We start from the raw sequence: 25,431 nt of genomic DNA, 5'->3' as shown, positions 1-25,431 counted from the left end.
GGGGTTTCCTCAGGCTCTACTGATGCTAGCTGTGCTAGTAGCAGTGATGTGGGGCCTGAGGTCCTTGTCCTATAACCAGTCAGTGGTATGGGCTTAGATGCTCCATGAGAAGAGGAAGTGGCACTCACACCTGATCCTGACAGCAGTGTGTGGTCAGGTAACTTGGGTGGGAACCACATAGATTGGGTGGGAACCACATAGATTGGGTGGCAGCAGGAACCATGGTGTTCTCTGTACTGCTTTGATGGTAGTGCCTGCCCAGGAGTGGGACCTTAGCCAGAGCTGGACAAGTTGCACTTGGTACCCTACTCTCATCCTCCTACCCCAGCTGTGCATGCCTGGTTGTAGGGCAACAGCTGGAGCTAGAGTTGCATAAAGGACTCTCAGCTAGGTCCTTACTAGTAGGACCAGAGTTGAAACTGAGGCGTTCCCTCCCTGTTTTGTAACAGGCCCTGAGCATGGGGTAGTGGGGAGAGGAGGCCAGAGCCATGGGGGTGCCTGCCTTCATTCCTGGTGGGAGTCTACATTCAGCAAGCCTCAGGCCTGGTTTCAAAGGGTGAACTTGCTTTTGTGGTTCTTGAGTGGAGCATCCTCTGTGTCGTAACTCCTGTCCCCTACAGTGCAGTTGCACCTAGTGGGCTTGGGTCAAAGTTACTATGCTGGGCCAAGTTGCACTCATGGGGCAGCTATTCCATGAGACAGTACAGTGGAATGCCTGTGGAATTCCAGAGGTGAGTTTTTACAGGGGTTTCTGACCTAGAGCAGTCTAAATTCAGACAATAGCTTCCTTCTCAGTATGGCTCCAGGCTATGGCACCCTGGAGGTTACATAGGAGATGATGTGAGATCCCAAAACAAAGCAATTATGCAAATTTCAGAATACTTACTTGACAGAACACTTACCTCCCTGGCCTGTAAGACAGCCAGTGTTGGGATTGCCAGCACCCACACTCCCCTGGGGCTCTTTCACCCCTTACCCCTGCAAAGGGGAACTCCTTGAGCTCCCCTGGCTGTGGATCCTGGCTCCACAGATGCAAAGAGATTTTGTTCTTCTTAGGATGCTGTTGTTCCAGCATAATCTTACCAGGTTTTAGTCTCTCCTGCTCATTTCCAGTGGCCACTCGCCTCCAAATCCAGCTATACACCTATTATGTTGGTTCTTCTTTGTGGAGAAGACAGTGAGTGCTGGGCCCCCTCTATTCAGCCACCTTGTCCTCTCAAGATATCCACATGCTATTCAAGGTTTTATTTTTGTAATGAGATTATCCTTTATGTTCTTCTCAAAAAATTCCCCTTTCTGTATGACTCTAGGTACAGAGTCTTTCTGCACTTAGTGACTCATCCTTCCTGTGTGACATTGTTCCTTGCAACCCTGGTTTAGCAAGTGAAGATGCCTTCATGAAATTAAAGCACCCTTCCGTCCACTGGTAGCTGCACTGAGAGTACCTGAGGCTGGTGCTCAGGGTCTTAACGCAGGGCTCAATTCCAACATCTGTATGTGGCAGCTCTGTCTGAAACCCCATCCCAAATTTTTCCTGGAAAAACTATGCTCTAAAGTAAATTGAAAATACAATTTTAGATATAATTTACACAAGTACATATTTGCTAAGTGATACATAACTGGTCACTAATAAATGGCATATAAAGGTATTTTCAGGAAATTTATGCAATAGAACAGAGCTTTACTGTTTGTAAAAATGAATTTATTAAAATGCTCATAATTATAAAAGAATATTAAAATGCATAGAAATTAACATTAATTACAAACTTTACATCTTTTGCCACAGTGTAGGAAAAGTATGAATATTTCAGTTCTTTAGTTAAGTTGCTCAGACATTTTAACTTTTCAAACACATTATAATATGAACACAAGAAAATGGTACAAGAAGTGTTTCACCAACAGATCACATTCTGCCTCCTATTGTGAATTAATGTTCTGTGAACTCCAAGATGCACATGTAATACAAAGGCGGGTATTTTGTGACAAACATTTTACAAGACGGCCTTGTTTAGTTTCAAAACAAAAATGATGGCTTTTCATTTCTACTGAGATATCTAAAATATCTGAAGGAGTTTAAAGAAAAATCCCCTGAGTAGTGGGTCTAATGCTTCAATCCATTAAAACTCACAGGCAATACACAAGGATATAAAGCTAAGATTTTTATAGTGGTTAACACCGAACAGGTCAAGGGCCAGATCCTCCGGTCACAGGCCGATTTCCATGCCCCTTGGTGCTCCTGGGAGAAGGGGGCATCTTTCCCATTTGCAGATGCAATCACAGTCCATTTTTCTCTGACAAGTAGCACTAGACACATGAACACTGCTGAAGTTATGGGGGACCCTGGTCTCCACTGCAAGTTAGCTTTTTTGGGCATCTTGGTAGTGTCAGACATGACATTTTCTGCCTTTAGAAATGTGAGGGTTTTAAAGCCCCTGTCCATAGCAGCACATTTTTTAACTCTGAAGAGGATTCTCTCAGCTGGGGCTATGAACACATAAATGCACATTTTTTAAAAAAAATTCTATAGTATATACAAAGAGATAAGGCAAAAACATTTCCTTTTCTATGATGACATAAACAGTAAGCAGTTGATGAATCAAATGCTAGGAGATAGTCACATACTTCAGAGAAGAGGTAATAAGAGAGAAGGCGACACGCACCTCCAGGAGCAGTCTCTCAGAGGGTGGGAAAAGGAACAGTGGTGCTCCACCTAGGCTGTGCGGAAATGAGAAATAGTTCCCTCCAGTGGGAAGACATTCATCTCTTGTCTCAGTGCAGCGAGACCTCATGTGGCCTGCCTTGGGCTCTCTGACCATACTGTCAACATGCATGATAAAGGAAGGTGGAGAAATGTCTATGATCCATTGGGGCAATTCAAAAGCTCAGAATACTGCTTTTTTAAAAATTTGAAACATTCATGATGGCAGGCTCTTAAAAACTGCGATCTGTATCTGACTATTGAAACATGTTTCACTTCCCTTTCCTGCTGGGATACTGATAGGTTGTTTCCTAGGGCACCTGGGCATTTAACAGAATCCCAGTGGGTAGAGGCCCATGCAGCAGGAACAGCCTTCTTCATGTAGCACTGACCTGTTAACCAGCCAACGGAAAGAAGTGTAGGCCCTGTGTCTTTTCCAGACCTACCGCAGGGCCTGACTCTTAAAAGGCAGTAAACCACAGTGGATATCTAGTGGAGCAAAACTGAGGGTAAGATAAGCATAGTGGTGCAGGACTTCAGGAGGTGACCTCTAGCTGATGGTAAGGTTTGTGACCAAATCGTTCCTTTTTACCCTTTACTGCCTACTTGACCCTAGAGGAGGCTGCAAGCTGAAATCAAATCCAGAGTTTCCTTTTTTGATTAACAATCCAAATATACTTGTTTCTAGTGCAAACATACAATTACAAATGAATTACGAGGCCCAGAATCTGAGGGTGGAAGGTGCAGGAAGACGTGTTCATGGGGGCAACTGCTTTGGTATGTCGATCACTTTGGCATACAAAAATAAAAACAGGCTGCACTCCTGATGAAAGGGCTCCCCACACAAGCCCACAGTGGTGTGGCTCACAGTTAGGGCACCTGCTGCCCCTGGACCCCACACAGCATGGTCATGCCATGAAGGCCACACAGTGAGCTATTTGCAAAGGCGCTTGGTGATTTGTAGTAATGTACCTCCTGTGTCTGGTGAATAAAAGTTGACTGGTGGGAATCTGATGGGCTTCTCTTTTCCAGAACGTTATGTTGATAAAAATGTAATTTTAATCATTCGATTATCATTTTCTCCCAAGAAACTACACATCTTTAGAATAGGCAACTTGGTCATCCAGATTGAACAGTTACACTTCTATTTGAATCTGTAACTATCCCTACTTTTGTCATCTTATTCCCTTGAGATCTGCAAGGCAGTCACCATTGATGAGGCACAGATCATTCTAGGAGTGATCCTAGAAGGTAGAAGGTGTCACTATAGGTTAATACAAATGTTTCAAAACTTTGCTATCGTCATTTCAGTCCACTATGAACATTTCTTTGACACGCAAAGATGGGCCAAAATGGAGACAAACTACTCCTTATTATGTGAGGTTTCTTTCTGTAGGGATGTGATAATACTCCTAAATATTAAGAATTCTACTTGCCACTTAATACCACATTCAAACTCAATTCCGAGTAAGCAATTTTTTTTAATCGTATAAAAGCTATTAAAGTGGTAGCATGTCTAGTCTTTAATTATGGTAAGAAAAAGATAAATGGACTATATTTGGTGAACTAAAGAGATAAAAAACACTACCTAAAAATAAAGGAGATCATGTGCTTGAGAATAGGAAGGGATGAAAGTAATCAAATAGAAAAAAAAGGATCCATTCTGCTTTCAAGGGGTGGCTGCTAAGCACACGGGGTTACTAAAATTCCAATTTACCAAAGAAGGTAGCATATTAGGTTTTCCAGGTGATTAGTTTTATGCTCTTCTTGATATAAGTTTTATATTCTTCAGTTTTTGCATCACTAGCTGAAACTGAAAAATAAAATACATGAAAATGGCAAAAGTTAACGGTTCACATTTGCCAAAGTGATTTAACTTAAACATTCTCATTAGTGACTCATAATATATTTTGACAGAGCTAAATTCTTTAAAGTGCTTCTCAGAACATAAAGCTTTCATTCTAATTTTGGTCGTAGATTGTTATCTACCACTTCTACCATCCTCTCGGCTATAGCTCCCATGTTTTTCGTCATATCTTTGAGGTGACTCTCATGAAGTAGCTTCTGGGTTAGGTACTTTTCTCTCTTGATTTTGCTCCTCGTGCTTTTGGATACATCCGGAATGATATAGGAAATTAAAAACTTCACAGAGTAGATGATGTGCTGCAGGAGAGAAGAAGAAAACTGTCAGTCACAAGGAAATGGAGGGTTTGCTTGTCACTGTGGTATATCTCGACAAGATAGTGGACATGCTGTGTGCATGCCAGGGTATAGAATGAACATCCCTTTGCTACTTTAGAAATGTACTGATTCATTATGTTGAAAAGAATGCATCACCCTATGTGGGACACATCAGTTATAAAGGATAAAGATGAAATGAAGGCCCCCAAAACACACATTGAATTTAAAAAAAAAAGAAACCAGGATACTCAATTTGGTTGTTATATTTTGTGTGCCCTTTTCTAGGGTTGAGAAAAAAGAGAAAAATAAACAAGAAGGTCTCTAAGAACTCAGGACAGAGAAACTGGTGAGAGCGCTGCCAAAATCAAGAGGGGGCAGGCTGGATGGCATGGACCAAGGGATGGATTATGGGAAGACTATTGGAAGTAGATGTAAGAAAATATAGGAATGTGTGGCAGTACAGTTGAGAGATCTATGAGATATTCAAAGAAAAACTAGGCAGCTGAATTCTTGGGTTGGACTCGGGAGAAGAATACTTTAAAAATATCAATTTTTAGGTCCATTGGCTTACAGTTGGTATTTAAAGTGAACAGAGTGCAAGAGATTACCAAGAGGGTAAAAAAATGACCATAAAGGAATGAATCCCAGAATCATTGAGAAGGAAGGAGGAAGGGACTGGCAAAGCAGTTGAGAAGGAATGGCCAGTGAAGCAGGAGAAATTTTAAATTTGACTTAAAAAATACATAAAAATTGCACGTTTAGGGTACCATGTGATGTTTCAATACATATTTACTCCCCTAAACATTATTTCTTTGTGGTGCAAAGAAAGTCCTTTCTTGTAATGTTTTGGAAATATACAGGATATTGTCAAGACCTGTATTCATTCTACTGTGCAAAAGAACATTCGAACAACTTAATTCGCCTCTGTAATCATAACTCGCTGTCCATTTGTCAATATTCCCTCATTCCTGCCTTCCCCATACTCTCCCAGCCTCTACTACTACTCTAAATGTCTATGAATTTCCAATTCCATCCATGCTGCCACAAATGACAAGATCTCACCCCTTTAATTGATGAATACTATTCCATTGTGTATAGGTACCTTTTAAAAATCCATTTATCACTCTATATAAAACTGAGGTTGCTTCTATTTCTTGCCTATTGTGAGCAATGCTGCCATCTACATGGGCGTGCTGGTGTCTGTTCCACATACTGATTTCTTTTGAATGTAGCAGGGTTGCTGGGTCACAGGTAGTTCTATCTTTAATTTTGTGGACTTCCATTCCATAATGGGTATATTAATCTACATTCCCAGCAAGAGCTTATAAATGGTGTCCTTTTCTCCACACCTTGCCAGCACTGATCTTTGTTCGCAGCCATTCTAAATGGAGGGATACTTCGTTGTGGTTTTGATTTGCATTTCCCTGATAGTACCTGATGTTGAGCATTTTTTTCACACACACGTTGGCCATTTGTGTTAAGAAATGCCTATTTATATCTGCTGCCCATTTTAAAAATTGGATTATCTATGGTTTGTTTTCTTTGTTTTGAGTTTCTTACATATCTGTTAAGGTCTATAAACAAGTCTGGATGGCGCCTGGCATTTTGCCAGAGGGAGTGGTTTGTGAAGTAATGCCAGCGAGCCATTAAGTGTGGAGATTCCTTATTGGTTGACTGCTGTATCTAGTTTATGCTAATTAAGATAAGCTGTGTGGAATGTATAAATACCTCTGTTGTACTACAATAAACGGCTCCTACCTACCCCTGCTGTATCAATCTACACAAGTTCCTCGTCACCCCCCGGTTATTTTGCTGCAGCCGGACTGCGGCACATATCCTGATTATTAACTCCTCATCAGATGTAGTCTTTGCAGATATTTTCTCTCCTCCTGTAGTCTGTTTCTTCTTTCTTTCTGCTTTTGAGTGTTATCCAAAGTCCTGAACATTTTCTGTATTTTCTTCTATTAATTTTAGGTCTTACACTTAAGTGTTTAATCCATATTGGGTTGGCTTTTGTAACTATTGAGAGATGGGGGTCTAGTTTCATTCTTCTGCTTGGATATCCAGTTTCCCAAATAGACCACTTTTCCCCAATGTGCTTTCTTAGCACCTTTGTTGAAGATCAGTTGGCTTGAGATGCGTGGGTTCACTTCTTAGCTCTATATTTTGTCCCATTCTGATATGTAGGTCTATTATATGCTAATACCATGCCACTTTAATCACTACACCTTTGTAGTATATTTTGAAATCAGAATACTGCTTTGGCCATTTTGAGTTTCTTGTTTCATACAAATTTTAGGATTATTTTTTCTAGTTCTGTGAATATAATTGATACTTTGATAGGGATTGCACTGAATATGAAGATCACTTTGTGCATGGATTAGAAGTATCAATATTGTTAAAAGGTCCATACAACCCAGAGATTTTTTTCCCATTTTTTTTTTTTTGCGTCCTCTCTCTTTCATAATGTTTTATATTTCTCATTATGGAGATCTTTCACCCCTGTGGTTAAATTTATTCCTAGATATTTTATTTTTCTTGGTAGCTATTAGAAATGAAATTGCTTTCTTATTTTTCACATAATTCACTATTGACATACAGAAACACTAATTATTTTTGTATGTGACTTTTGTATTCTGCAACATTGCTGAATTTATTAGTTCTAATGGCTTTTTCGAGGGATCTTTTTTGGGTTTCCTATATGTAATATTAAAAGAACACATAAGCCCTCCTCCCACTGAATGAGACTCAATTCTCAGAAGTTTGTTTTTGCTTTTACTTGCTCTATCATGTACAGATCAACTGCATATTAAAGTTAGCTAGGTGTGTCCCGAACCCTCCCTTACCAGATACTCCCTAGTCCCAAGTTATGGGAGAAGGTCATACCTGGAAGTGTGCTTGCCAGAAATGCTGCCCACAGCAAAAACAAGACACCAGCCACTCCAGTGATCAAAGCTTCTGTACTGATTACTAATGTCATCTTCAGACCCACTGGATTGCAACTCTCACTGACCTATATGATCCAGATAAGATGTTGACCTAGCCCACATTTCAGAAGAGGTTCCACCTCTCTGGTACTTGCTCAGCTTTCCATGAATCTTTCCTTGAAAAAACATATTAAACTCTCCCTTAGGGCAAGGGGCAACATAGTCACTGAAGGGGACAGCATGGCATCTTCTAATAATGCTGGCATGTTAATGAAGCTCTCTTTCTCCCTCCATCACTCTGCCTCTTCATTTATTGACTATCAGGAGGCAGAACCAAACCTTGTATAGTTACAACTGGCACCCACTGTGAGGCTGGATTTTGCTGCAGTGGACTGGACCCAGGTTGGGGAGTAGAAGGATAAGTCCCTTGCAGCTACCAAGGCCACTTTAGCCTTGGGGACAACCTGTTCCTTTTCTCATCTCAAGGAGGGTTACCCTCATAGCCCCTCAGTAGCAGATTAAGAAATAGCCTCAGGTAAGATGATCTGCAGCATCAGAATGGGTGTCATCTTGAGGTGTACTCTTGAGAACTCTCTCCTCACACCCTCATTAGACTCACTTCAAAAGAAGTCCGCTCATCTGGTTTTCAGAGAGCACTGTAGGAGACGGAAGAGTTGTAGGACTTTTATCCTGAAATCTGTGGTCTTGACTTCTGATTCTGGTAGACTGTGTGTGTGTGGTTCCCTTATTCTGCCTATACTTCTGAGTACATGCAGACTGTGTGCTCATAACTGTTTTCACTTTTATCAAAATGGGGAACTCGCCATCGGTAACAAAATAGTCTGATTATAGTTTAGTCCTATGACCAAAAAGAAAACAAATGGCATTTTATCTCACTATAGCTTGGCCACAATATGCCATGGAGTCAGGGGGGAAAAGTGCCTCATGAGTCACTTAATTAGTACACTACAGTTATAAGGAATGTCATCTTTTTCTCCAAGACTTCACGTTATTTTATTGGGAGAAAGGGAAAGATGTGTTGAACACTATTGTGGTTCAGAGGTCAGGTAAGACCCCACCCTTATTACTTGATGGCTAGTCTGGAGAGAGAGATTAATCCATAACTTAAACCCTTACCTCTGGAAGCATCACATATAGCTGCGGGGGCACTTTCCTACCACAGCTGTGATGCCCAGCCCTCTGCTGGTGGTCAGCAATAACTGCTCCCCCTCTCCCAAGAGGGCAGGCCTCTCCTGACAAAGGTATGGTGTCTGAAAGGTAATTAGAAACCCTGAAGGATGGGTTTTTCCCCTCCTGATGTGGCAAGTGTTCGGAGGCAACCTACTAAACGTGTAAGGATGCATAGCCCATTTCTATTTCTGATAGATTCAATTGGGAAAACAGTCCTGTGGACAGGATCTTCTCAGTAGGAGGGGCTGAGTTCTTTTCTTCCATTTTTATCAATTACCACCAGAAGTAGGCAGACATTTATATTCTGATGAATAGCATGCTCACAGGAAAGGAAGATGGTCACTGACAAAGCCGGAGAGCACACAGGCTCCATGTGAAGGATCCTGCTAGTACGTTGGAGGCAAATGAGGTGGACCCTATTAACTCAGCAGGATTGAGCCTGGTGCTTCTAAACAAAGTCTCCATAAGGTCAAAGAGTCTTACAAAAACCTGGCCAGACTCTGTTAAGGGATAATCTATCAAGCCTGCCAGTGTTATACAGATGTAGATCCAGAAAGCCCAGATAATCTGAATATGATAAATATGACTTTCATCGAGCAAAGTTCCCTGTACCCATTAAAGAAATTAAAGATAGATGGTGCCCTGGGAATGAGTCCCTCTCGACTAGGAGAGATTGCCTAAAGCAAGAAACCAAGTGGCTGTACCTGGCTTTGGGGGGAAGATGGTGACCTAAGGAAGGAAGAAGGCCTTTGGAATAAGGTATGTGGTCCTAGGTTCAAAACTAATATGCTTAATGGAAGGCAGAAGACCATTGGAAGAATGATTGCTCAAAGAAACAAGTGAACTTGACGGGAGGCTCACTCCCCAGATGTTGGTGAGGGAAACAGGGTTGGATGAGAACTGAGAAGGCCTTGAAGCTCCTACAGATTTGATCTGGTCAACGTGAATTTCCCTATGTGAGCCCCACATACGACAAAGAGTGGGAGCCAATTGATTAACTTACTCTTAGATGCAGGTCTACTTACTAGGTATTAAAATATTACATTAGGGGAAAAAGCTAAGTAGAGACTATGATTGTGGGAATATTAGGTAAATCTCAAGGTAGGTCCTTCCTCCAGACATTGGAATGTCAATTAGGAGATACAGAAAATGCTGTTTTAAAGTTGTATGTACTGGAGTACCCAATACCTTTTTTTTGCACAAAAGTGACCTTTTGTGCAAAGTAAATGCCTGCGTAAACTTCTCCTCAGGCAATTAGAGACGCAAGTTTCCCAAGTTTAAGAATAAATGCTTGCAGAAGTTGAAAAAAGATAAGATCTAAAGTCTGGACAAAGGGCATGCCAGGAAGGGCTATAAACATGTAGCCTACGCAGATTACACTAAAAGTAAAGCCTGGGACCCGAAGCTAAATACTTACTGAAGTAGGAAGGTTGAAGGGGCATCCAGCTAGTTTTTTGAAAAATTTAAAAGTGTAATTAAACAAATGGTGCTGGGAAAATCCATATATAACAAAATGAAATCCATATGTAACAAAATGAAATCAAACCCTTATCTCTCGACATGTATAAAACTCAAGTGGATCAAAGACTCGGGCATTAGAACACAGACCTTGCACCTAGTAAAGATTTGGGTCTACTTTTTCTTTTATTATGTCGGCTTAGGATCTGACTTCTTAACAAGATTCCCAAAGCACAAGAAATAAAATCAAGAATCAATAAATGGTATGGATTCACACTAAAAAGCTGCTTCTCAGCAAAGGAAACAATAACATGAAGAGAGTGCCCATGGAATGGGAGAAAATCTTTATCACATGCACTTCAGATAGAGCACTAATCTCCACGATATACAAAGTACACAGAAAACACCACAAAAACAAATAACCCAATCAATAAATGGGCTAAGGAACTGAACAGACGCTTTACAGAAGAAATACAATTGATTAATAAATATATGAAAAAAATGTTCATCTCTAGCAATTTGATTTTCTTTAAGATTTCATCTTGCTCCAGTCAGAATGGCAAAATCAAGAATGCAAGCAATAATAAGTGTTGGCAAGGATGTTGGGGGGAAAGGTACACTCATACATTGCTGGTAGGACTGCAAATTGGTGCAACCATTATGGAAAGTGGTATGGAGATTCCTCAGAAAACTTGCAATGGAACCACCATTTCACCCAGCTATCCCATTCCTAAGTTTAAACCCAAGGAAGTTTAAAAGAGCATATTATAATGATGCAGCCACATCAATGTTTATAGCAGCTCAATTCAAAATAGCTAAACTATGGAACCAACCTAGGTGCCCTTCAACAGATGAATGGATAAAGAAAATATGGTATATATACACAATGGAATATTCCTCAGCCTTAAAGAATGAAATTACGTCATTTGCCAGTAAATGGATGGAGCTGGAGAACATCATGATAAGCAAAATAAGCCAATCCCCCCAAATGTTTTCTCTCTGATATGCAAATACTAATTCACAATAAGGGGAGTTAGAGAAGAACAGAATTACTTTGGATCAGGCAGAGAGAGGTGAAGGGAGGGGAGAGGGTATGGGAGTAAGAAGGATAGAATGAACCAGACATTATTACCCTATGTGCATATATGACTACGTGACTTGTGATTCTACATTGTGTATAATCAGAAGAATGAGATTTTTTTTTTAAAGACTTTAAAGATTTTATTTAAAGATTCCTGTACCCAACAGCAATTGCAGGGTTTTCTGTTGAATCTATGTAGTAAATTTTGGTCTTTTTTTTTAAAAAAAATTATTTATGTATGTTTAGTTTTAGGTGAATACATTAGTTTGTTTTTATGTGGTGCCGAGGATCGAACCCAGTGCCTCATGCAGGCTAGGCAAGCACTGTATCACTGAGCCACCACCCCAGCCCAAATTTTGGTCTTATATAGTCAGACATCTGTATGAAGCACTAAGTATTCAGGAGTCCAATCTAAAGGTTCAGAATCTCTTCCTGACAGGTTTGAGTTTGAGGCTCAAAAGCCTAAGTACCACTTGAGGTTTGCCAAACTTAAATAAGCTCTTCAATTTGTATGTACCTGAGAAACAATGAACTAGGCCTAGGAATGCTTACTCTTAATGTAGTATCAACACTATGTCTAGGGGCATATTTTTCAAAGCAATTAGACCTGACAGTGACCAGGATAGCTGCCTTGCCTGAGGGCAGTTGTAGCCACCTGTGAACTGTTACAAGAGGCTGACAAGTTTGCACTAGTGCTACCCACCACAACATGTGCTCACCATCATGGGTTAACTCTGCTGGAGCAAAAGTGGCTACTGGCAGGAAGGATGGGCAGATGCCAGGCTACTGTTCTGAATGATACTAATGTTAAGGTGTCCTCTACTTTAAATCCAGCCACTCTATTACCTAGTGACACAGGGATGATACCAACTTGCAGGGATTGTCTGCAAGTCAAGACAGTTGATGCAAGCAGGCTAGATTTGGCTGATCAACCTATGGAAGACTGGGACACAGAACTCTTCACTGCTGGTACCAGCTTCTGGAACAAAGTGAGAGACAATGCAGGGTATGTGGTAGTAACTATCCAAGGGACAACTGAATCAGATGCCCTGCCACTTGGGACTTGGCACAAAAGTCTTAATGTACCATACTCACTGGAGCCCTGATTCTGCTAGAGAACAAATGAGTCAATATCTATGCTGACTCTAGGCCTTCATGATGGCTCATGCACATGGGGCTATTTGGGAGGATCAGCAACTAAGTGACCTCAAACAACATGGACATAAAATCTGCATCTCAGATTCTACAGTTATAAGAAGCAGTGCACAAACCTTGGCAGGTCTCAATAACATACTGCCCTTGTCTTCAGAAAGGGGATGAAGTTGTGGAAGAGAGAAACTGGTCAATCAAATGGTAAAACAAGCTGGCAAAACAAAACACTAACAAGGCCCCTCCTGCCCCAAATAACCTTATCAGAATTTGCACCCAGATACTCAGAAGAGGACTATAAAAGGGCAAAGGATTGGCATTTTATTAATGAACCCCCTCAAGGATGGAAGGTGATGAAAAAGGCATACCTTTAATACCTAAAGCGTGAGTGTATTCTGTATTAAAACAAGAACACCACAGAACCTACTTTCAACAAGGCACCACAATTTATAGTGGCTACAAAAACAAAAAACTGGTCCTGGACTACGATAGCGGACTCTTCATCATTGGGTCTGATCTGCACAAAAATACCCATTGTAGCCCAGAGTGTAATGAAGGGCACCCATATAGGGAAGACTGTCTTCTGAGGATTTATTTTACTTGGATGCCAGGACTATCTTAACTTCAGGTATTTGTTGGTGTTTGTGAACATGTTTCCGGGATGGGTAGAAGCTTTCCCTATTGAGACAGACAAAGGACTCACATTCTGCTAAAGGAAATTATACCAAGATATGGACTGCCAAAAACCATACAAAATGACTATGAACCAGCATTCATTTAAAAAAAAAAAAACATCAGGTTTCAGAAGCTTTGGATGTCAAATAGAAAGTGCATTCAGCATAGAAACCATAGTCAATGGGAAAAACTGACAAAATGAATCACACCTTAAAAAGATCACCATGTTGTCAGGAAACTCACCTGACCTGGGATAGAAATTTACCCATTATTCTGTTACAGATACATGTGATCCCTAGAAGTAAGATCTGTTTAAGTCCTTTTGAAATTCTGTATGGTAGATCATTTTAGGCCTCATCCTTGGGGTGATACTTGAAGATTTAACATCTTTACAAATTGTTCCTTTTCAATATAATCAAGTGTTGTGGACAACCAGAGATATGAAAAGTTGTGCTCTATATGTGTAATATGAATCATAATGCATTCTGCTGTCATATAACAAATTAAAATTAAAAAAATCTGAGTTTGTATCTCAGAGGTTACTGTGTGCCTCTGATGTCCTATTGCATGACTTCTAATCTGGAAATAGAGTCCCCTTAAAGATGTGGAGGGAACAGAATCTAACCAATTTACTGCCAAGTGTACAACATGATCAGTCTTCCTTAGAATGGGTGGGAGTCAAGCCATAAATCCATTGTACTCAGATGAAATGAACTCCACTATCAGACATCAAGGAGACAGGGAAGACAACAAGAATGACTACTTCTGCCAAGTTGTAGATGATCTTAAGCTGCTATTTGAGAGAGACAGGACCCATAGACCATCATTAGAAATTGTACCAAACAATGGTGACCACTGGGATTGGTAGAGTTTTATCTAAGCTGTTTCCATCCACAAAGAACTACACACCCTCTTAGAAAAGCATATGGAAGGTTGCTTCCTGGGTCTCCAGGTTATTGACCTTTTAAAGCACCTCAGGGTTGCCTTGGGGGGTGTCTCCCCTGCAAGGCAAGGACATTAAAGGCCAAAAGGATAAAATGTTGAAACCAACCTGTACTTCAAATTAGAAGTGCTATCATAAAAACTAAATGGTTATGTGTATATCCCAGATAATTTGGGAAATGTCTCTTTGGTCCTTGTGGGACTTACTTGCTCAGGTAAAGGCCCCGACTGATCACTCAAGGCTCAACCTAAACGCATGGTTCACATCTTGGTTAGGGTAAAGTCTTTTAAGACTTGCTATCCCAGGGGGCTGGGAGGCCACGATACTACATAACACTTCAAAATGAGTTGCCCTGGCTCAGCCAAGAAAAGAAATTCAAAAGGCTTCTTTGATAACCAGGACAGTAGTCTGGATGCCCATAATTCTTTTTTTTGTTGGATTGTTCCAGTACTTCTAGTACTTGTATTGAATAAAAGTGGAGAAAATAGGCATCTTTGTCTTGTTCCAGACTCAAATAAGGCTTTATTTTTTTCTTATTCATTCTAGTTAAGGGTTTTCCAATTTTGTTCATCTCTTAAAAAAAAAAAAATCAAGTCTTCATTTCATTGGGGTTTTACACTGTTTCTGAATTTTCTATTTCTGCTGTTTTTTGTGTCTTCTAATCTTGCATTTTTTTTTCCTTGAGGTGCAATGATAGGTTGTTAATTTGAGAGTTTTCTGCTATTTTTACATTGGGACGTTGCAATAAACTTCTTAGTACTGCTTTTGTTACAACCCACCAAAATGTGTGGGATACGTTTCCATTATCATTTCTTCCAAATTTTAAAAAATTTCCTTGATTTATTCATTGATCCATCAGTTGCTCAGGAGTATGTGGTTTAATTCCCAAGAACCTGTATACTTGATTTCCCATTTTATTGCATTATTATCACAAAAGATACCTGATATTATTTTGATATTTAAAAATTTGGTAAGGCTTGTTTTGTAGCCTGCCATAGGATCTATCCATGAGATGTTCCATGTATTGGAGTCTTTGGTATATTAATATTTTCTTTCTATATTATGTGTTCTAATATTTGATGCATTTCATCATTATTTACTCTTATTGAATTGACCCCTTTATTATTATACTTTATTTGATGATGGAAAAGCATAATGATTTCCCATGTAGGAAAGAGGTTTAATTTTTTTTTTTTGAGGTAGGAAATATTTATAGATAAGTAGGTTTTCTATGTTATGTCACTCTGGCATTTCTGAGTTAAAGCCAATAGGGTGTGATGTTATCTTTTAAAAATATATTGTAAGATTTAGCTTACACATTCTAAAAGGATTTTTACATCTGTGAAATGAGTAAGATTGGCCCTAATTTTCCTTCCTTTTTCTATTCTTGTTTGATTTTAGGATCAAGGCTACTCTCAGCTTTACCAAATGAGTTGGAGAGTATTTCCTCTTCTTTTTGCTCATTGAAGGCATTTGTATAAGATTGTTCTAAATCTGTTCTAAAAAGCTTGGTTTCACTCTTCTAAAACCATATGTCCTGGTGTTTTTCACTGTGGAAAGTGCTGCCTTCTCTAGCACATGGAAGATACTGGACTACTCTCTTTTGGCTCCCATAGTTGCTGTTACAAGGTCTACTCTTGTTCTAATTTTAATTTTCTTTGTCAGTCATCTCTCTCTCTTCTCTGGTTTTGGTCTTATCTTTGGTGGGCTGCGTTTTCTTTACAATATGTATAAGTGTGTGTTCCTTTATTCTGTCTGATGTAGATCATGCTTTCTGTTCTGTGAACTGATGTCTTTCAGTCTATTCTGGAAAAATTTCCTCTCATCCATTATACATTTTCTTAACCAAATTACAAAGCCTCAATTTGTTAATGTTTAAAAAAAAAAAATCAGGGCTGAGGTTGTGGTTCAGTGGTAGAGCGCTCACCTACCACATGTGAGGCACTGAGTTCAGTCCTTAGCACCACATAAAAATAAATGAATAAAGGTATATACAATTAAAAAAATAAATCAACCCTTATTTATTTAAGCCACTATAGGTAAATTTTGTCTCTTGCAGCTAAATGTAAACACCAAACAAATTTAGAGGCTTTGTTTGGTAATAGTTATTTGCTGAAAAAGAAGTTGGCTAGATCAATTAATGATTTATAGCTGTCAGTTTTCAGAGTTAATTTTAGAGAGATAAAAAACTAAGTTGGGATATTATGAAAATGTAATAATTGAATAAAAACAATAGTCTGAATGAAGTTATAATAGTGATAAAACTTCCTTATATTCAAAGGTCACATCTTACTCATCTTAAGCCCTGCTACAGTCCCATATGCTGCTCAGTGCCCCCAAAATTTTAAAAAAAGATGGTCATTTAATACAGTATCAAATGGAATCGGATCTCTGTTACACGTGTTTTTTAATGTCTAAAGTAGACAACCAATTTCATTTAATTAGAGTACTATGGGTATTTTCAGGCCCAACCTGATTAATTCATCTCCTAAAAATAATTATTACCAGGCATTAGGAAAATATTATGCATTTTAAATAGAGTTAGCAACACTTTAAAAAAAGTGTCTGCAAATATGCAGTCTTAGAAACTATTTCAAAGTACACTTTCCTACCTCCGTGACAATGATAAAAGCCAGCTTGGCGGCGATCACATGCCAATAGTAGATATTGTGTTTATATTCTTGTGGGTGTCCAGGCGGGTTTCGGAAATCACGATACCTGGAAACAAAACAGAGGCATATTAGGAGACAAGTTATTTTCATCAACTACTGTAAACAAGGGCCCCATTTTAAAAAGGAGTTGTGTTTAGTGCAATGTTCTTTCAGTTGGGCACCATAAATTTTTTCCCAGATCTCAATTTGGACACAAAACTCTGAGGGGAAAAAACCCACTGCAATAATAACTCCTTGAATATGTACTCAGAAAAAAGACAATTTAGCCTATTTTCAGGATCACGTTTGTTAATTATTTATATAATGTTGTTTGAGTTGGCTCAGTCATGGGACCATCTCTCTCTACAAAGCACAGAGAGATGCCTCCTCATTGTGACTTTTTAACCCAATTTCTTGTCATCAGATGTCCTGTGTTATTGTTGTAGACTTAGAAGAGTCGATTCACTGATTAGAATTATGTAGAGTTTAAAAAAAAAAGGAAGCAGGTTCAGTGTAGGATTCTAAAGAGGTTGTATCAAGTATAACTTGGAAACATTAATTTTGGTTGTGTTGAGAATTTGAATCAGTGAAGCCTTTGAAGAATTAGACTAAAGGCATTTTAAAGCCTCCTTTAGGTGTGTAGGGCTTTATGAGTAGTGATGTTTACTGTCCATAGTTGATCTTACCAGTCTTTAAAACCAATGCAGAGAGATTTGGAATACTTTTAGAGAATATTGTTAGGTATCTACATCGTTTACCTTTACATGTTTGTTAAATGAAGGTTCTTGTATACCATTGTGTATCTTCAGATTGTTCTTGAATAATAAATTAATCCTAACAATTAAATGATCTTGATTTCTGGACGTCTTGAAATTTCTCCATTTCTAAAATATGAGTTTCCCCCTGGATCTGTTTCCCTGAAACCATATGAAATTCTGACCTTTCAGTCTTGCTTTTTTGGTTTGGTTTTAAAAATCCTAACCCAAGTCTTTCTTACCTTTTTAGTTTAATTGCAAAGAAAGCTATTAAAGAAAAAGATATGTGGGAAATATTTCTAGCAATTTGATTTAAATGACACACACACACACACACACACATGCCCTTTTCAAGATTACATGACTTTTTAAAATAGATAGAACTTGCCTGCATGTGGTATGGTCACCAAGCCCAGAGAACGAATCTCCTTTGCTTTTGTTTTTGAAGTCTGCGATGTTGAAGATGGAGAGAGTATTGCTGATATACCCCTCCATAGTATAGTGAGTGTGGTCCCCATAGGGAGGGATGGAGAAGGACCAGTAATACACCAGGCGGGGGATCATGTCTGATGTGAAAGCAATGATCATGGCCTGTGTTGAGAGGAAAACAATAAAAGAAGCACTAATTAGAGCTTTTGTTGCTATGATTAACAGATATGCTAGAATTACTATTTTCATCAAATTGCTTTTTTTTTTTTTTTTAACCAATGTGATTCTGCAACCTGAACACTTGGAAAAATGAGAATTCATACCCCATTTGATTCCAATGTATGATATGTCAAGATCATTGTATTGTCATGAGCAACTAATAAAAAAACCAAAATATTCAGAGATAATCTTTCTTAAATGTAAAATGAGTATAGAGTGAATGTCCTAAAATCTTCAAGCAATAAACTTAAAGTAGAATATTACTTTCTTTTTGGTCTTCAATTCTACGGGACGGTCTACAATTCAAATGCTAAGGCCTGATAGTTGCTTATTATGCTTCTTAAATATAATAAACACACTTATTCAAAAATAACTGTAGACTAAGATATTGTGGATGACTTTAGTTGCTTACATATATTATGTAAATTAATATTTTTCAAAAGTTGAGATAAAATGTTCAGTCAACTTTAGAGCTCTACTTGATATTCTTTCATGATTTGGATTTAGAACACTGTAGATATAATACTAAGGTCAATATTATGAAAATAACTTAGTTTTGTATCAATTACTTCTTCTATAAATAAGTTATAGAAAACTAATTTTCCCACTTGCTTCTCATAAAAATAGAATGTAAATTGCATAAAATATATTTTCCTGATCTAAATTTAAATAATGGCTTTCAAATTTACACTTCCCCACCCCACCCATAGTATCTTGACTGATTTTTTTTTTTTTAAAGGTTGACTTGTCTAAACAAGTCTTATTTTAAACTTAACATATTCTTCTGTTCATTAGGTCAGTAGAAAACAGGAATTTTTATTTTAATACAATGTGGGTGACAAGAAATTATATTGGAGTTGTTCCATTCACATAGTCCAGCAATGATGTCAGTGTTGTTACATCTAGTATTTAAGCCTCCAAACTTGGTTTTAAAGAAGGGAGAGAATATACTTTAATTACATAGAATTTGGTTTAAACAAAGCTAAATAAGGTAGTCATGTTTTGAGATCAACACGATTTTTGATAGTATTCATCTAAACATATGGTTTAGACCCAGTGAGACCACAAACCAACAAATAAGATCTCAGGCAAAGCAAGAAAAACAATTAAGGGACTTTTATATTGATAAATTTCCCTTATTAGAATAAGCTTTGTCATTCCCTCCAATGTGAAAAATCTGTGTGTGTGTGTGCACGCGCTTATCAGTAATGAGGTGAGCAAGAATGTTACCCTTTTCCAGATTTCAATAGATTAAATTTTCCTCCTATTTAACTCAACCATCCTTTTTATAGTATCACCTGCAGATGTGCTTCAGGAAGCTACAAAAATTCCAATGAGGAAGATAATTCTATTGTCTTCTGACAAGATACCTTTCTGTCCTGAATTGAGCTGCTTTGAGAGATGTGCTACAAGAGTACAAATAAATGCAGTGTGCTTCATTCCCCAGGCTGCACACAATTTTCCATTTACATCAAAATAAATTAGAATTGGTCTTCAATAGCAGATGCTCTGGCATGACACAGCAGTGTCAATTCAGCTTATTTATTGAACCAGCAGCTTTAAAATGAATGGTTTTATACCAAACTCCAGCTTGATGCCCACTCTCACCCCTGGCGGCTGTTCTTCCTTCTATACACATTAGGTTGTGGATTACACACTATGTGTTTGAGGGGTTGAGATTGTATGTGTGAAGGGATACAAGATACGTTTAATGCTCATATTCACACACATGTGTATATACATATGTATACTGCACCATGGAAGTGTAGTAGATCCCAATAATGTGGGAAAAAGGATTATACATAGATTAATGACACAAATGTGATAAGTTTTCCTAGGGTAAATTATAAGAAAATACAGCTGTTGGACAGGAACCTGTAACACCAGTTAGCTGGCATGTGTGTACACACACACACACACACACACACACACACACACACACACGGAGCAGCTTTGGAAAGTCAGCAAACCTCCATCTGTGCTAATGGAGTAGAGCCATGGCATGGATACTGGGAAAAGATGCCTAATACAATCAGACTGGAATGCTTGAGGAATGGGGAACTTGAGTCAATTGAATTTTCTGGTTGTTGAAGGTCAAACAAAAACCCTTTTAGTTTCAAACCTTTTTGCTAAAAATTTTCCTAAAGCATACAAGTCCATGTTCCTGCCCTGCTTAGTGTACTACAGCATATTGAACATGACAGATCCAATTCTTTTATGATTGTGGAACTTGAAAGGCCTTTCATATTTCTAAACATCAGTCTTCATTTTGAAGCACAGTAGATGTTGAAGGTTCAGGGTATTTGGGTGAAGGGAAACTGACATATTCTATCAGTTGGATTCTGTGTGTAATTTGCAACTTCCTCCAAAAAGTAGAGGTAGCATGCAATTCAGATAAATTGAGGGTTTTGGGGTGGGTAGTAGGTGATAGCTGGTTCCAAATAACTTGTTTGATTATATACAATTGTAAACAGTCTAGATAATGACTGATTACAAAATTCTGTATTTCACTGCATAATCACTGCAGAGTTTATATCTTTTTTTTTTTTTTTTTGGCAAAAAAGAGGGTTACAACCATTATGTGAAGCTTTTAAAAATATTGTGCCGGTATTACATAAAAATAATTTATTACTAAACTGTCTTTGGTGCAAAATTAGGAGGCATGGAATAGTTAACATGTTGGTGACAATTATATGGTGAAATACAGTTTTGGGGTTTTTGAAGTACCTGTCAGAGGCTTCAGAGTCATTGTTAATGATGTTGGGTAATGAAGATAAAACAAGAGCAGGTAATATTCAATAAGGACCAGGCTCCATGCAGTTCATGCATTATTTCATTGAATAATTCCCTACACACAACTGAGTGGTAAGGGAATTCATTTTACAAATGATAATGAGGCTCTGAATTGCTTCCGCATGAACCAAGGTCACACAATTCGAGGTTCAGTGTGAGAAAGCAGAGCTTAGGCCTACCTCACTCTGTAGCCTACAATGCTCAGGAACTCCCCTCCTCCAGAGCCTGGCTGTGGGTATTGATTGCTGATTTCTGTTCTGCAGAGGTTCATGGGAAGGGCTGGGGACTCTTAATGCAGGCTAGAAACAACTGAATGTCCCCTCATAACTGGGACCCATGCAGGGCATGAGGCTGCTTCAGTTAATGACCAGTGAGGCTAGCAAAGACAAAGGGGTAGGGTGGGAAAAGTGCTGAAAGCCACCTGTAACCCACCTCCTTGAAGAACTATTACCCTGGAGACAAGGAGGGTAACACAATTAGGAATGCACAAAGTGCTTAGACTTCATCAAAGTTAATATTTTAAATTGGTATTTTGGAATATATTGGAAAATATGAAGGGATGGTCTCATTTTTGGGTCCTAAAACTCTAAATGAATACATTCCCACGTACATGATAAAAGCACCTTTTGATAACTCCCTCTATAATTATGAGGGTTAAAAATGTTAGTCTTATTACTATTATCATATTCCTATTTAATTGAAACATTTTAGCAAATGAGAAACTATAGTACATTTGTAGTTGGTCTTAACTTGGTAAATAAAGAATAATTATAAGCAAACAAAATATTTTTAAAAGAATAATTAGTTACATTGCATATGAGCAACATAGTTATTATATGCTATGATAGACTTGGCACTGTCCCATTTTATAAAGTACCAACCATTTCATTCCTTAGGTAGCATCCTAATGCGTTTTTGGACATTTTAAGGTCTTAACTCTTGAAGCTTAGGTCTACTCACATTAGTCACCACAGCCAAAATCGCTATTCCTTGCATGATGGGCTGCCACGCGCCGATGTCTTGGGCCTTTTCTGGTACCATGCGTCTAAACTGCGTAGTCAGTTTCCATGCATCCACTCTTATTTCCAATATATTGTTCACCAGAGCCAACAGAGGAGCCAGTGGAAAAGAGGCCACAAATAAGGTGACGAACCCAAACTGAATAACTGTCAATGGAATGGACACACATCATGGAGTGGTGGATGGATGGAAAGACAATATTTTCCTTTACTTTCGTAAAGAAAGAGAAAGGCAAAGAACTCAATCCCAAAGAGAAAACACATCCGTGGTCAATAACACTTGTTGCTCAACAGTGAAACAATTTAAACAAAACACAAATATGAGCTTTCTGGAAAGATGATTAAATATAGCCTGTTTCTTGCACTTATATTCACTTAAGAATAGGCTGAAAAATACTTAATCAACCCTAACTACTTTAATAAACTTGAGACATTTTAAGTACATTATTTATTCTCAGTGTAGAAACAACAGAATGTTGGAAAATGATTGATTTAAGATTAAAAAAGAAAAATGGTATGGAAGCATCTAACAAGAAACAAGAAATGTACTGTCAGGAAGGCTGTGCTCAGAGATGTTGGAGGAAACATGCTGAAAACAAGCAACTGAACGAGCTCCCTTAAGTCTGTGAGTGCAAAGGCAGAGCCTTCAGAGAATCTGTTATTACAAATCACAGAAAATATGTGTGGTCAAGGTGTTTCAACCAGACATAATACTCCTTTAGGAATCGTCCTCATGAAGTTGTTACAATCTATGGGTCCTGAAACATCAAGACACCAGTGGAAGCTCAGAAGTTCTTTTCTCCTTTTCTGTAACTTATAGGACCTTTGTATAGGAGGGCAGCAAGGATTTGGGGGAGGAGGAAGAAATAAAAACCAAAGATCTAGAAAAGAAACTTTTGGTTTAAGGCTTTTCTTCTCACAGGCAGATCTTTAGAGGGAATGTGTACAGGTGTGGAATTGAGACTGGAGAACAGGAAAACATTATTTATAGCCCCTTTCAGCATTTGCTCAGACAGGGAGCAGGGACAACTCTGGCCAGGCTAGGTGAGGCTGCAGCAGGTGTGATTAGGTAGGAGGAGTTGGCATTTGCTTCTGGTCTAAGAGGCCAAGATCTGTTGTAGAAAGGTAGGGCTGAAAAGACAAGTAAGTCACACAGGCCAGGGAGAAGCGTTCATATTCATAGAAGTCTGACATTACCTATTCTGGCCCTTTGTCTGAGTCAGCAGTGGAAGCAACATTAGTGATATCAGTGCTTGTGTCTGTGATTTACTTAAACCTCGATATACTCATCAGGCTTTGGGGCCAGGCAAGGACAAGAAATGTGGGGAGTGGGTCAGAGTCAACGGTGGTACACTGGCACGTGTGTCCTACTGAAGGTGACTGCTCACAGCTACCATGTTGGGGTGAGGGCCCGATGTTGCTAGATCTGATTGTTCAAGAAAGGCCAGAAATTAGGATTTTATTAGCAATAAATTCAGTTAAATATCCAGATGAGAAAAGATATCATTTATAACAATGAAAGCACAGACTACTTGAGAATAAATTAATAGGTAATGTTAAGACTTATGATAATTGACTTAAAAACAATGATGACTGAATGAATGGTAGGATATGCTAAGACTCAAATTTGGGATGTATCAAAATTTTCTCCACAGAATCATTTAGAATTATAATGAATTCAGCTGATAATCCCAAATGGATTTTTTTTTTTAAGCCGAAAGGTTATGCTAGAGTTCAAGAGAGATAAATAAACAGTTAAAAAGGAGGAGGAATGTTTGCCCTGACAGTATTAATACAGGACATTCTGAAAAAGAATAATAAAATGAGAACAGCTCTAGGAGTTACTAAAGTATGCTATAGTACTACTATAATTGAAACGGTGCAGAACTAGTGCATGAATAGATAGTAAGTATGAATTAAACAGAATGGTTTTAAAGAACAGATAAATATTCATGGGATTTACAATCAGCATTCAAATATTTGAGCAAGTAGCTAAGTCATTGGAAAAACTGACATGGGGCTGTCACTTTTGACTCCCAAATAAATTCCTGATGAATTAACAATTTTATATTTTAAAAAGGCAAAAGAAAAACACAACCCAGTGTGATCTGTTCTGATATTCAAATGAATAACTTTATAAGTGTCTTCTTAAACACCACCTCCATCAACAAAAAAACTAATCATTTCAGTAAAGCAAAAGCACCTATTTTTAAGACAAAAACAACCCCTCATGATCCTATGTTACTCTCTAATTCTTCCTTCTTCACTTTACAGTCAGGTTTCTTGAAGGAAGCATCCACTGTTTATTCCTCCACCATGTATTCCCTCTTTGAAGCCCCCAAATACTGCTGTGGTTCCTCACCACTGCACGGGGCCTACTCTTGTCAACTTTGCACTTTTTGCTTATTCCAAAGCTCAAGCACATTCAACTCTGTTTATTTGATCACTCTTCAGTTTCTGACATGGTCAAATATTCCCCCCTCCATGGAACATGTTTTCCTTGACTTTTGTTTTACTTTAATTTTAAAAAGCAAGTCAAGTCATATGAGGAAAAAATAAAAACCTCTAAAAAAGCACCCCCCACTATTCTAGCAATTAAGTAGAGGCTTCAGCTCTGACATTTTCTGCCTGGTTTTCATTATGCCCCTTTGTCATTATGGCTTTTCTGACACCAGCTCCTTTCCCTATTCCCACCCTAAATATTCAGACTCCTGGAAGGTGTCTTAACAATTCTATTCATCATCTCCCCTACAAATTGCCTCTATAACACTTATCAAACTTGTCTCCCTATCTGTATTGCAATGCCCATGTCCTCCATTTGGGCTCATATCACTTCTTGTCTGGGCTACCTGCTGCAGCCTTGTGGATTATCTTCCTCCCACCAAATATGGACCACATCCCAAGGAATATCTTCTACTCTATTGCCAGTATAATCTGGTTTTCTTCAACATAACATGACACAATTCTCTTATTTACCAGTATTCTAACAGATGGGTGTTTCCTTAATAGTAAAGTTCAAGGCTCCTGGACAAGTATATAAGGCCCTGGCTTACCCGATTTTCCCACCTATGGATCCTTTGTTCCAGCCATGTTTTGTCTACTTGTCATTCTTACAATGAATGTTCAGTGTTTGTGCCTTTTTACTTTAAAATGTGTCTACCCCTTCACATGAAACATCTATTCCCTTCACCATACTTTAGATAACTTCCATTATCCCTTCCAAATCCAGTTCAAATATTATCTGCTCTGCAAGTCTGATTTG

At 38.5% G+C, this 25,431-nt stretch overlaps 1 protein-coding gene and 1 long non-coding RNA gene across 4 annotated transcripts in view; one reads left to right on the top strand and one right to left on the bottom strand.

Moving 5' to 3' along the window:
- Positions 1-25,431, top strand: part of LOC125616645 — a 135,369-nt gene that overhangs the window by 43,501 nt on the left and 66,437 nt on the right. The window lies entirely within an intron of this gene.
- Positions 1,681-25,431, bottom strand: part of Ano6 (anoctamin 6) — a 196,445-nt gene continuing 172,694 nt past the window's right edge. For all 3 annotated transcript variants that reach the window (XM_015493241.2, XM_015493240.2, XM_048802579.1), the window contains 4 exons: positions 22,111-22,316; positions 18,098-18,300; positions 16,916-17,021; positions 1,681-4,861 (listed from right to left, as the gene is read on the bottom strand). In XM_015493241.2, coding sequence (XP_015348727.1) covers positions 4,655-4,861; positions 16,916-17,021; positions 18,098-18,300; positions 22,111-22,316 — 722 coding nt within the window. In that variant the 3' untranslated portion in view covers positions 1,681-4,654. The remainder of the gene's footprint in view (positions 4,862-16,915; positions 17,022-18,097; positions 18,301-22,110; positions 22,317-25,431) is intronic.

This window comes from Marmota marmota, unplaced genomic scaffold (assembly GCF_001458135.2).
Source record: "Marmota marmota marmota unplaced genomic scaffold, marMar, whole genome shotgun sequence".
NCBI lineage: Eukaryota > Metazoa > Chordata > Mammalia > Rodentia > Sciuridae > Marmota > Marmota marmota.
The sequence above is the reverse complement of the archived record's forward strand: the minus strand, read 5'-3'. Positions and strand labels throughout refer to the sequence as shown.